At 46.7% G+C, this 13830-nt stretch overlaps 1 protein-coding gene across 5 annotated transcripts in view; it reads left to right on the top strand.

The window, feature by feature from the left end:
* CTIF (cap binding complex dependent translation initiation factor) overlaps positions 1-13830 on the top strand; it is a 279914-nt gene that overhangs the window by 234022 nt on the left and 32062 nt on the right. For all 5 annotated transcript variants that reach the window (XM_080821450.1, XM_080821446.1, XM_080821448.1 and 2 more), the window contains exon 10: positions 9502-9657. In XM_080821450.1, the coding sequence (XP_080677576.1) occupies positions 9502-9657 (156 nt within the window). The remainder of the gene's footprint in view (positions 1-9501; positions 9658-13830) is intronic.

Below are 13830 nucleotides of genomic sequence, written 5' to 3'. Positions count from 1 at the left end.
GACAATTACCAGTTTTTAATATATTAAGATAGTAAGTAGGAAGAAAATAGTATTTTCATTCATTTGAATGCTACAGGGATTTATTTAATTTGTTTTCATTCGTTTATCAGCAATTTATGTTTTGATATATGAATTGTCTTTTAATGGCCTCTCCCCATCTGTCCATGAGGGATTTAGTATTTTTATTACAAATTTGATCAAGCTATGTATACGTTAAGGTCTTACCCTTTGTCACGTTTATTGCGGACATTCCTCCCAGAATGTTAATTGCCTCCTAAATGTGTTTGCAGTATTTTGATGCATTTCTTTTTTGTGTGGATGTAGAAAGCCCCCCTCCATCCAAAATGTGATTCTCTATCAAATTCTTATGGTTCGTTTTCTTTTTTTCCTTAACATTTACCTCTTTATTCCATCTGGCATTCATTTTAGGGCTCAGTGTGAAGGGAAATTCTGAATTATTACCCCCTTTCTTCCCCCCTCCAGTACTTAGACAGCTGTACCTGCAGTGAATAATGCTCCCTTTGCCGCTGATTTGTGGCCCTCTGGGGACCATGTGATAAGTATTTATGGATGCTGAGTGTGTTTCTAGGCTATGTGATCTAGCTGTCCCCTCTTATGTCAATTCCTCACCCTTTTCATTAGTAAAGCTTTAGGATAAGTGAAACATAATACTACTCTTCACAGTTTTGATTTTAGCTATTTCCCCCTATTACTCTTTTGTTTTTCAAAGATATGATGGGGAAGGGGCAGTGGGAGAGGGAGAAAGAGAATCCAGCAGGCTCCACACTCAGCACAGAGCCCAAGGTGGGGCTTACTCTCACAACCCTGAGATCTTGACCTGTGCAGAACTCGAGAGTCCCAAGACACCTGACCGACTGAGGTACCCAGGTTCCCCCTCCCCCTGCCTCATTACTCTTTCAGATTACTTTTATTTTTTTCAAGCCTCCATTCCCCCCTTTCCCTCCAAAAATTCCCCCTGGATTGTGGAGTACAAACTGGAGTTACACCTGTGAATTAGTTCAAGGAGAATCAGCATCTTTATAATGCTGTCTACCCATTAAGGAATATTATGGGTTTCTTCATTTGTCGAAGACTTTGTCCAAAATCTCACAGTTTGGTTTAGCGATTTTCTTCGTAGAAATTTTGCACATTCCTAAATAATGTTAGGTAAGTGTTTTTATTGCTTTAATAAATGAGCTTTGGTGCACTAAAATATTTCACTGGTGAATCCTATCATTTAAAAAGCTGTTGAGGGGTGCCTGGGTGGCTCAGTGGGTTGAAGCCTCTGCCTTCAGCTCAGGTCATGATCCCAGGGTCCTGGGATCAAGCCCCGAGTCAGGCTCTCTGCTCCGCAGGGAGCCTGCTTCCTCCTCTCTCTCTGCCTGCCTCTCTGCCTACTTGTGATCTTTGTCTGTCAAATAAATAAATAAAATCTTTTTAAAAATAAATAAATAAATAAATAAAAAGCTGTTGATTTTTGTATACTAATTTTGCATCTAAATACACTTATTAATTAATTAGTGGCTAAATGCTCATGCTAATTCTAATCTTAATTAGAGAGTTCTCTTGGGTTTTTCATTTGTATAATCATATCAAATCATTTATCTCCTTCCTTCCAAGGGTCATGGAAGTTGCTACAATTTTCTAATCAGGCCTATTGACGTAATATATTATGTTCATAGATTTCATAATACTAAATCATCCTTGCCTTTCTGGGATAAAATCTACTTGGTTATAATGGATCCATTTGCTAGCATTTCATTTAGGACTTTCACATCTACTCAGATTAGAAAGATAAGCCCATAGACTTTCTTGTTTGTAATTTCCTATCAAGGAAAAATTTATCTTTTTTCTGTTCTAGATCAGCCATATAATTTTTTGAAAGTTTAGATCAACTTACCTATCAAAATCATAAGTTTAGAGATCTCCTAATTCAGAACTTTTCATTTTGTTTTATGATTTTTAGTCTTTTCTGGACTTTTATTGATTTTTTTAGTAAAGTTTGATGATACTTATTTTTTAAAACATTTCCTATTTTATCATTTTTTCCAAAATCATCAGCATAGAGTTGTAAATAGCTTTTATTGTACTTTTTAATCTACTATATGTCTCTTCTTAATATTTTGAAACTATTTCTCATTTTATTTCCATTTCTTGATTTTACAAAATTTCTTTTCTCTATTTTCTAATTAATTAGTTTCTGGCTTTATCTGTATTACATCCTTTCATATACTTCCTTAGTTACTGGTGGCTTTCTAATTTTTTTAGTCAAATGTATAGATTAACAGTAGTCAGTAGAAGTATGGGATCCACATATGTAATTTTTTTTTAAGATTGATTTATTTATTTGAGAGAGAGAGGAACATGAGTGGGGGGGGAGCAGGGGGAGAGGGTGAGAATTTCAAGCCAATGCCCCAGCAAGCGTGGAGCCTGACACAAAGCTCAATCCCAGTACCCTGAGATCATGACCTGAGCCAAAATCAAGAGTCAGACGCTTAACTGACTGAGTCACCCAGGCGCCCCTGCATATGTCATTTCAAATTTAATAATATATTATTTTACCCAGTATATCCAAAATTTCAGCATGTAATTGATATTTTTAAAATAGGAGACATTTTACATTCTTTCATACTAAGCTTTCAAAAACTCCTATCTCTTTTACACTTAGAGAATATCTCAGTTTGTATAGGCACATTTCAAGCACCCAGTAGTTCTATGTGGCTAGTGGCTACAATACTGGACAGCATAGGTTTAGATCATGTATTTGCTTCCCTTTGTAATACCCAGAATAGTTAAGGCTATAAATTTACCTTTCGTTATAGCTTTGACCACATCCCGCAAGTTCTTATAATTCTTTATTTCCTAATCTATTATCATATATTTGATTATATCTTTATTCTACCTGTCTTTGGGAGACTTTTTTTTTTTCCTTTTAGGTGGGAGGGGGCAAAGGGAGAGAGAGAATCTTAAGCAGGCTCCGCACCCAGCACAGAGCCCAACATGGGGCTTGATCCAAGACAATGAGATCATGACCTGAGCTGAAGTCAAGAGTTAGACATTTAAACCACTGAGCACCCCCAGTCACCCACTTTGGGAGACTATTTTGAACAATCCAAGTAGTTGGCTACTTTTTAATTGTTCTTAATTCTTGGCCCAAGTATGTAACCTGGAGATTTCTGTGCTTTGAAGTTTAGTGTGAATCACAGCTTACATGAGGCCAGTTTCAATTTAGTCTTATTAATTACATTACTTAAATCAGCTAAGTAGTTAAATTTTGTTAATCAGCCGTCAAATACTAGCAGTTTCATTTCCAGATGCTATTCTTCCTGTTTTTTCCTTATGTTTCAATAGCTTTTGTTTTATGTGTTTTGAGTCTATGCTACACAGTATATAATCTTTTTTTATCTATTATGAATGTAATTTTATTTGTATATAACCTTTTTTATCTTATTTAATGATTGTTATCTTGAAAACTACTTTGATTTTACTAGCGCTTTAATTTTTTTTTGCCCACAATTATTTTTACCCATCCATTTATTTTATATATCCTGTTTTCAGTTCTGCTAATGGTTACTAGTGTTTACTTTTAATACTTTTAAAGGTATACTTTAACTTCTATGATTACCATACTTAAGAAAGAAGCAATAACTTCTGAATCCTTCTGGTCTTAATTATGAAATATGTATGCTTTACCATCTTCTGTTCCTCTCCCACCAGTACATATCGGTCCTCAATGAGTTAATCTTAGATTATTAAATCACTACTACTATAAAATAAAATTCTTATTCAAATTACATTTAAAGATTTAATAACTTCTCTTTCAAGGGCTATTTTTGGCTTTTGATTCTGTCTTAAAACCAAAGCTATAATTACTTATTTTGTTAAGTTTGTAAGTCTACCTGGTTTCCGTTTTCACTTCTGGTCCTTCTATACCATGATTTCCTCAAACTGAGTCTAAATTTTGTTGGCTGGGCATGCATTTAAGAAAGTTTTTAAATTTTGAATTATTTTTCATTGTGGCCAAAGAAAGCACCACCTAAGTAAGATTTAGCATTTCAACTGGTTGTATGTGTGTAATTCAGTCATGTTAAATGTAGTCACATTTTATACACCCAACCTCCAAAACTTTTTCATCTTATGCAACTGAAACTCCAGCCCATTAGACAGTCCTCCAGTCCCCTCTCTCCCTGGCCACTGGCAACCACCATCCTACTTTCTGTTTCTGTGATTTTGACTTCTCTAGATGCTTGTGTAGGTAGAATCATATGGTATGTGTCCTTCTGTGGCTAGGATATTTCAATTAGCATAATGTCCTCATGTGTGTTGTAACATACGTCAGAATTTCGTTCCTTTTTAAGACTGAATAATATTCCATTGCATACACTTACCACATTTTGTTCATCTATTGGTGGGACATTTGGGTTGCTTCCCCCTCTGGGTTGTTATGGCTAGTGTTCCTATGAACACACATATACAAATAGCTCTTCAAGACCCTGCTTTTAGTTCTTTGGGGGATATACCCAGAAGTGAAATTGTTAGATCATAGAATACTTCTATTTTTATTTTTTTTTTAAGATTTTATTTATTTATTTGACAGACAGAGATCACAATTAGGCAGAGAGGCAGGCAGAGAGAGAGGAAGGGAAGCAGGCTCCCCGCTGAGCAGAGAGCCCGATGCGGGGCTTGATCCCAGGACCCTGGGATCATGACCTGAGCCAAAGGCAGAGGCTTTAACCCACTGAGCCACCCAGGTGCCCCTATTTTTAATTTTTTGAAGGACCCCCATACTGTTTTCCACGGTGGCTACACCAGTTTGACTTTTTTTTAAGATAAGCATGTAGGTAGGACTTTGAAAAACCTTTGCTTATTATGTAAGATGCGTTTCTCCTGCTTTCACTCACAGCTGTGTGTGTTCTTTCCCCCACAGACAAGGGAAGATGTTGTCTCAGTGTCTCTGAATTTTAACATCAAATACAGAAATATAAGGCCAACCATATTTTTGTTCCTTTGTAAGAAACCTAGGGGTTTCCCGCCCCCTTCAAAGCTGTTTTTAGAATTTTTCTTTTTCTTGAAATTCAAAAAGAAAATTCTCCTGCTAAGTATCCATGGTGGGGTTCCGGGAGGCTGTGAGCCCTTTCTGCCTGAAGAGTGTGTTCTTCTTTGGCTTTTGGTTTTCAACTCAAAGTGTTTCCCTCTGCTCTCTTTAGTGCATGTATTCTGGGATCCTTTTGAAAGCCTCCATAATTCACAGGTCAGACGCCCGTCCACTCAGTCTTCTCCTCTTCCTCTTCTTTTTCATCTGTTTATCCTTGTTTTCAACTTTCTGGATGTCTTATGTGGGACTTTTTCTGCAGCGCACATTCTGTCCTTCACTGCCTCTGGCTCACGCTCTCGTGTCGCTGTGTATCTCCCGTTGTCCCCGAAAGGCCAGCTCCCATCTTACACTTCATCTCAGTGGGGAGGCTTTTAGCGAGTGGAGCGTCCCTTCTTTCGAATGCCTCTCCACGTGTCACAGAATCCATGCTGTTGTTCTTATGGACCTAAAAGCCCACACATTTTATACTGGAGTCTTTAATTTTCTTCTTGGTGTATTGTTATCATTTTCAAAGCTATGCATTTCCATTCGGTCTTCGGGGTAGCTAGCAGCCCCCTACTCTGCTGTGCAGGATTTTCCCGTAGATGGCGTATTGCTTTTCTCATCCCTTACCCTTGAATGATGAAGGCTTGGTTTGGTTTGCGGGTTAGCTGTATGGGTCGACCTTGGACATCTCAATGTCATGCTGCGGCAACTGTAGAGTCTCCCTCTCCATGGGGGTTTCGTGTGCACTACCCAAGTTTGATTTCCAACATTTAGCAGGTGTTTGGTTTTCTAGTGCATGTTGCTAGCCCCAAACAGAGTCCTCTCTCGACACCACTGATTATCAAGAGGAAATTGAGTCAAGCTGTAGTTCTTTGATCAGATGCGATTATTTTTTTAAACTCCGGTTTCTGGTATGCACTGCCCCAAGCCTTTCCCTGCCCGAGAGGGCTTTGCCTGAGAGCAACGCACCTCTGAGCGCACAGGGTCCCTTTGGCCCCCAAATCTCCAGGGACCAGAGCAAGAGCAGTGCTGCTAGGAGCTGTCTGGGTGCACAGGATGGGGTTTGCAAGTAATCTCAGACTGCCTATCAGCCAGGGGCAGACAGAGAGAGGCTGAAGGTCAAGCTACCTACCAGTCTATCTACTCCTAACCTTTGGTGTTCTGGGTGGGAGGCCAAGCTGCTCTGGGGAACTAGAGCTTCTTGGTGATAGCACTTGTGTTCCTGGTGTTACCTCCCCAGTCTGCTGAGGAGGCTGCTGGTAAACTGTTATCTTCCTTCTCGTCGTTGTTGTGCTTCTATATGTGCCTGCTCGGGTATTTTTACAGGAGATGGGAAAAGGACAAATCAGGCCCTGGTAGAGGGGCCCCATTTGAACTCCCAAGTCAGCACCTATAAAAGCCTGGAGCTGTGGTTCTCAGCCATGGCCACACACTGGAATCACCTGGACGGCTTTCACACATGACCAGTGTCCAGCCTCCCCACAACCTGCCACCCTGGCCACCTCGTGGCCAGCTACACAAGCCTCTGTGCGGTGGAGTCCAAGCCTCTATAGCTTCAAAGTTCCTCTGGGTGACTCCAGTGTCACCCAGGGGCGAGAGCCTTTAACCCAGATTCGAGAGCAATGGTAGAGCTTGGGTTCTTACTCAGATTCTAGTCCTAAGTGACCTTGGTCAAGTCTTTTAGCCACTTTGTGCTGCAGTTTCCCCCATTCTACAATGAGAATGCTAATGCCTGCCTCTGCTCTGACCATGTAAGGATATAGTGGGATAAACACGGGCTAATGATGGTGGAACTACCTAAAGACTCATGACTTCAAGGCCAGCAGTCCAGGACCCTTTGCAGGCCTTAGGGTGGTGGGTAAGGTCATTCATTCATTCGCAGGTGCCTGGAGAACCACAGGGCAGCACCCGTGGGCTCCCTGCTCCAGGCTCTGTACTAGGAGGGAGACCCCACTACTTTTGGAGTTCCTGGCTAAACCCAGGGGACTCTTCCAGGGGCTCTGCCCTCTCTCAGACTCCAGGGTGGGAGAGCTCCGTGCACTGGCAAACCACAACTGTACACAGGGAGACATTTCGGTGGGAAGTGAGTAGGGAGGCAGGAGGCCTGAGGGTCGGCGTGGAACCCATGAGATCTGTGAGCTTGAGTGGACTTCCAGCGGCAGTATAAACAAATGGCTTAGTGGAAAATGCAGACACGAAGTGAGTAAGAGCTTGGGCTCTGAGGTACTACTTTTCCAGTTTAAAAACAACATGAGAAAAGAAGTGGGGAAGAAACTTGGTGTCCAGAGTAGGCAGGTCTGGGTTCAAATCCCAACTCTACCGTTACCACGTAGCCATGAGCAAGTTGGGTAACTTCTCTAACCTCAGATTCATCATCTCTAAAATGGGACAATAGTAGGACCTGCCTCCTGGGATCACTGTGACGATTACACGAGACGTTACAGTTCAGGTCTTTGGCTCAGTGTCTGGTGCATAAGGAGTGGGCTGCGGCCGCTCTCCTTTTCTACACACACACACTTTAAACTGATGAAATTCTGACATGTATAAGCCATGACCCATACTCACCAAAAGCAGGAACTGGAGGGACATCTCTTGGAGATCTTCTCTTCCAGCCCCAAATTGGCCAGCCGAGGAGGCTGAGGCCCCATCGGACCTTGGAGGTTTCTAGATAGCCCTTCCATCCTACATAAGGGACAGACATTAACTAAGTCTTCCAAGAAGACCTTCCTTCTCTGGAGATTCCAAGATTCGTGCATCCAGGAGAATGCTCAGCCAAAATACACAGTGAGGAGGGGTACTGAATGATGGGGATGGCATGTGGCATGTTCTACATCCTGTTCCATCCTGTGTCTTATTCCTCTTGGTGGCAACAGTCACCCAGACCCAGAATCTTGTTGTCATCTTTGAGTCTTCCTTTTCCATCAACCCTGAAATCCATCACATGGCGACTCTTTATCTTGGCAATGTCTCTTGTGCCCATCCTGTATCGGGCAGCTAGTGCGGCTCAACAGACAACCCCAGAAATCCTCGTTGCACGTGGTGTTGTGTTATAGTTAGATTATGTGTGTGCGGGCTGACTGGGGGCCACCTGATCTCGTCTAGACTTGGGTGGGGCCCCGTTTCACATGTCTCTTTGTCTTCCCTTTGGGACCATCAGACCAGCCCACAGATGGTCTCTCGTGCCAATGGGAGAAACACAGGAGAGTAAGCATGGCTACATAAGGCCTCTTAAGGCCTCGGATCAGGCTGGCCCCCCGTCACTTCTGCTGCATTCTGCTGGCCAAAGCAAGTCTTATGGCCAAACCTGAAGACTAGAGGTAGAGGAAATATGTTTCTGAATATAATCTAAACTACCACAGTTTCTTCTCTCTCGAATGCCAGAGTGTAGTTCCATTCAGCCTGCACTTTGGCGGGGGCCGCCTCCTTGTCTCCCGCATCCATGCCATATTACCCTTGTAAGGAGCATAGACGTGACCTCGGCCTTTCATAACCCACCCACAACCTTCTCTGCCAACAATCCCAGAATGCAGTTCCTTGGCTGGATTCAATTATCCATACTCTAGCCCCACCCTCTTTCTCAGCCCTGCCTCTGGTTTTTTTTCCCATCTACACCACCTGTGTAGGACCCAGACTGCATTCTACCTCCCTATTCCCAAATACCCACGTTACCCTCCCCACACCGTTGTTCTCTCCACCTGAAATGCCCCACATTCCTGGGTCAGCATCCCAGCTCTTCCGTGGCCTTGATTTCCCATTCAAGGTGACAATATCTGCCTCTGAGGTCCCAAAGTCCTTTCACCTGGACCCCACAGTGGCTTTGATACCTTCTCTCGTATCACAGTTATCAGTGAACGTGTCATTTCCTAGTCCTTAATACAGTGCCTGGCACACAATGGGGCAATCGTGCTGTTAGAGAGGATGAATGAAAGTCTCTAAGCCCCTTGCAGACAGGGGCCTTAGCTGTCTCTAGCCCAGGCCTCCAGCCACAATGGCTGCAGTCACTGATCGCTGACGTGCAGGGCAATGCTCTGGTTCCCTCCCAGTGCAGAGGGCTGCACTGGGGATTAGCAAAGGGAGGTGGTTTAGGCACACGGAGTTGAACGGAAGAGGTAATAACTCTGGGAAAGGTGTCATCGGCCCTTCATCTCACTCCCCCACCTCCGCACGAGGGCCAGTGCGGCAAAGCTGAGGGACCCCCTAATCTAGGAACTGAAGAAGAGGTGCTGTGGCCAAAAGTCACAGTGGCCCCTGCTACCCACAAGTGAGTGCCCCACCCTCACATGCCGGCCAGGGGTCACCCATCCCACCTGCCTGAAAGCCTGGGGTTTACCAGTCGTCTAGAGCCAGCCCTTAGACGGCAGGCGCCACAGTGAAGCGGGCTGACCCCGGCAAGGCTGACTCGGTCTCTTGTGCCTCCACAGAAGGACTTCACCGTGCGGGAAGAGCTTCAGCAGCAGGATGTGGAGCGCTGGCTTGGCTTCATCACCTTCCTGTGTGAGGTGTTCGGCACCATGCGCAGCAGCACGGGCGAGCCCTTCCGCGTGCTCGTGTGCCCCATCTACACCTGCCTCAGGGAGGTAAGAGAACCGCCTGGCCGTGCCCGCTGCCCTGCCAGGGAACACCACCCTAGAATGCCTGTTAGCAAAAGCCCAAAGGGCCAGGAAAGCTGCGAGGCTCGTACCACCCGGAGGGATCCATCCTTCGGTGAACAGGAGTGTGACTTCCCATGCTTCTGTTGGCTAAAGCCGGGTTTTAATTGATTGAGTTTATAGAGAAGGAAAAAGCCCGCCAAGGGAAATTATTAGTAACTCAGACTTCAGTATTTCATCATCTAGAATGCTGCCTGCCGGGAGGGGGTCTCCGGCAAATATTAATTGAATGAATGATTCTTTGGTCTGGATGCGTTTACCATTAAATTATTTATTTTTAAAAAATACTTGCTTCTAAATTTCATCTGAAAGAGAAATAAATAAGAATAACCGAGAAGCTTCTGAGGAGCGGGAGTTCCGTGACATACTTGCCCTGCCAAGTGTAGAGTCCACTTTAGAGGGTCGTCGTGGCTCCTCTCGGGGGCCAGAAGCTGGGGGCTCGTTACGGGGCGGTTGGTGTCATCTAGGGAGAGGTCGGTGACTCAGGACACAGCCTTGAGGGCACCAAGCAGGACTGCATTCCAGTTTGTATTTTTGAGTCGGAGCCAACAGGACCTGCTGACGTGAGGTTTCGGAGAACAGAGGAAATGATGTCGGCTCCTGGTTCACCGGCCTGGTGGCGCCATTTTCTGGGAAGGGGAGGGCTCAAAGAGAGACAGAGTGGGGATGGAAACCAGGAGGTAGGTTTTTTTGTGTTTGGATGACCGGGTGGTCATGCCCCGAGAGTTGTCCCACTGTTGCTCGGGTAGAAGTGCCTGATAATCAGGACGAGGTCGGCCTTGGCACACAGAATCGAGCCTTGTGTGAAGTGTCTGGGTATACTTGGTGCTCAAGGCTGGGACCAGATGGGATCACCCAGGGGGAGGGTGTAGCTCGAGGAGTGGCCAGGCCGCGGGCGGTGGACGGGAGGGTGTGAGGGTGGACAGGTCTTTGGAGAAGTGTTTCTGTGAAAGGCAACAGGAAAAAGGAACTTGTCGACTACAAGGGGAGATGTACAGTCGGGGACGTTTTTGTGTTTTGCAAAGGAAGAAGATAATAGAGCAACGTAAGAGAAAGGAGAGGGTCATTGTAGATGGTTTTGAAGCATCCATTTATGAGAAGCGGGGTGCTCGCTCCCGACTGTGTGGATGCTGAGGAAAGCAGAGTGTGCAGACCTCTCTCAGACATAAGCCATCGGCCTCTGCCGCTGAGCCCAACATACCGTTTAAAGATACACTTCAATCCATTATTGTCTCTCAGAATCGGCAAATGGCCACCTCCGACAGTATATCGCTCTCAATGTGTCCTAAGCTCAGGACACAGTACCACAAGAGGCCATTGCTTTGCTTTTTGCCTCCCTGGGAGGTGATCTGAAGGCAGCCCTCTTGGACGATGGCCACTTGGGGTCGTCCGATCCTTGCCTGAGTTGCCCTGTGGCCCTGACAACCCGGCTCAAGGCAGAACAGTGACCTGGATTGCCCCAACACGTTCCCTCTGCGTGATCTGGGCCCCTCCCGGCATTGCCATCACCTGCTTCCCCGAGCAGGAGGCAAGGCCACCGCTGAGTGCTGGCCCCTGGCTGCCAGGACACTTCTAACACCGCCTGAGGTGGTGCGAACATTCGGGTGTGAGATCCGCGAGGTGCCAGGAGGTCTGCGCAGGAAGCAGGAAGCGTCCCCTCGTGCACACTTGTTTGATGCGTTCCACTTTTCAGGGCAGTGTCACAGACACAAGTGTCTGTGCTCTCGGTAAACTCAGAGAACAAACAGTCCATCCAGGGCTCGTGCCATCATGTAAAAGGGGAAACCAAGGCCCTGCGTGCCGAGCTCTCTGCCGGAGGCCCGCAGTGAGGTGGTTCGAGAACCAGCCCTGGGCTCCGGTCCTGCCTCTGCCAGGTTCACGCTGTGCCATCTAGGGGAGAGTTCGCCTGCGCTGAGCCCTGGTGCCCCCTCTGTAGGGGGAGACCACGCTGCTCTCTCTGAGGGGCTCAGGGAGAAAGACATGGTGTGGAGAGAGTGCTAAGCGCACCAGGACAAATAGGTCCGAATGTGAAAGGAAATGCCCTGGGGACTTGTTCTAGGGCAGGGTGGCTCTCAGAAAGCTGGATGTCCTCCAGGGTGACCTAGGGCCAATCTTAAAGGGGTAGAGAGGCTGAGTGCCCTGTGCTGGGACACCTAGCCGGTGAGTGCCAGAGCTGGCCTGGGGCTGCTCCACTACCAATTGAGAGCTCTTAGCTCCCCTAACACAGGGCCTTAAGAAGAGATGGGGACAGGGGCACCTGGGTGGCTCAGTGGGTTGAAGCCTCTGCCTTCGGCTCAGGTCATGATCCCAGGGTGCTGGGATCGAGCCCTGCATCGGGCTCTCTGCTCAGCGGGGAGCCTGCTTCCCTCTCTCTCTCTGCCTGCCTCTCTGCCTACTTGTGATCTCTCTCTCTTGTCAAATAAATAAATTAAAAATTTAAAAATTTAAAAGAAAAAAAAGAAGAAGAGATGGGGACATAAAGGGGTGTCCTAGGGATCCTCTCAGTCCCCACGGAGAGCCTGTGCCTTTCCCAGCTCCCTGGAGACAGACACCTGAATTCTCAGAGCATGTCGCTGCCTCCCCTACCTTACCTGTCACACACACACACACTTCCACTGAGGCCTGACCGACATTCCCAAAGCAGGTTGGGCCAGCTCTGAGAAGTTTCTAGAAGCCAAAGCTACTGCTACTGCCTCTCTCCGTGGTGGAAAAGTTTAGACTTTTCCCCTGGGGCCAAGCAGATGGCTGACCCAGATGCCCACCCTACCACCCTAGCCTGGGTCCTCCCAATCCTAGAAGCGTCCCAGGCCTGTTTCCAGCCACCCACTAGATACATCCAGGTCACATCTCAAGCCCCTCCAATAAGATGTGACCAGAGCTGCTCCCCAAGGCCTTCCTGCTCAGTCCAGATCCCAGTGCGGGCCCAGACTCACCCTTCGGGCCCCCCACAGCCAAGCAGCAGCCCCAGAACTCACCCAATTAATTACCTGTTCTTACAGCTGTAGGTCACTCTACCCTCTGCTTCTACACCCCCTCCCTGGCTTCCCCTGCTCCCCTTTCCTCTGGGCCTTGATTCAAACAAGACCCATGGGCCATCTTGGTGTGAAAAGCTCATTTAGAAAAAACCTAAGAGGAAGATACAGAATCCTCACGGCCCCACTGCAATCTCGGGGTCCTCAGCTCACGGAGGCCACCCTCACTGGACGTGGGGCTCACCGGCCTCCACTCCCCTTAAAGACCAAGCGCATGCTTGGCTCCAAAGCCCCTCCAGACTGGGGGCCACCCGGGGCTCTGAGAGCCACCCTGCCCTAGCAGGAGTCCCCTGGGCATTTCCTTGCACACTCTGACCCAGTTGAATTAACCGTTCTCTCTGGTTCTTTTGGTTATTCAAGCTTGGTTATTCAAGACCTTGGACTCCATCCTTGGAGTCTTCTCTCTACCTGGCCAAAACCCCTCTTCCGGGGCCCAGCCCAAGCCATGTCTTCCAGGAAGCTCCCCGCTCCTGCCCCCACCCCAGCGGAGCACAGGGACAGCCCCCAAGAGCCAGATGCAGCACTCGGCCCTGACAACTCCAGCCTTCCGATGGCATCTTAGTATTTTAGTATTTGGTAATCTGGCATCTATTTAGTATTTTATAATACTCTGGAAGGCATCGCCCAAAGCACATCATGCATTCTTTTCTCTCTGAACTCAGACAACACTCTGGAGATGATCATCCCCAGCTGCCAGAGAACAGAGAGGTCAGGCAGTTTGCTCAGGGCCACACAGCAGAATGCATATTGGAATCCAGGTCTGAGTGCTGGACTCCCTGCTCCTGACTGCTCTGCTCATGCCTCATGAAGCACCTTTCTATTTCTTTAGTCCGTAGCCCAGCGCCTACTACGCAGAAGAAGCATAGCTCATCAGATAATTGATTCCACTTTTGCCATAAATAACTTGTGCCGATCAGACCTTTCTTTGAGGGATGGAGAATAATTTTCAGTGAGCCTTTTTATTGTTTCAACACCAGTGGCTCTGCCAAGAGGGTTTTCAAAGTGATTGAAGAGTATTTTCAGTGCCTGCAAGGGGCAGGAGTCTCCTTGCCCTCCTGTTTGCCGCTCG

Source organism: Martes martes, assembly GCF_963455335.1.
Source record: "Martes martes genome assembly, chromosome: 13".
NCBI classification, from domain to species: Eukaryota; Metazoa; Chordata; class Mammalia; order Carnivora; family Mustelidae; genus Martes; species Martes martes.
This window is presented reverse-complemented; position numbering and strand designations above follow the sequence as displayed.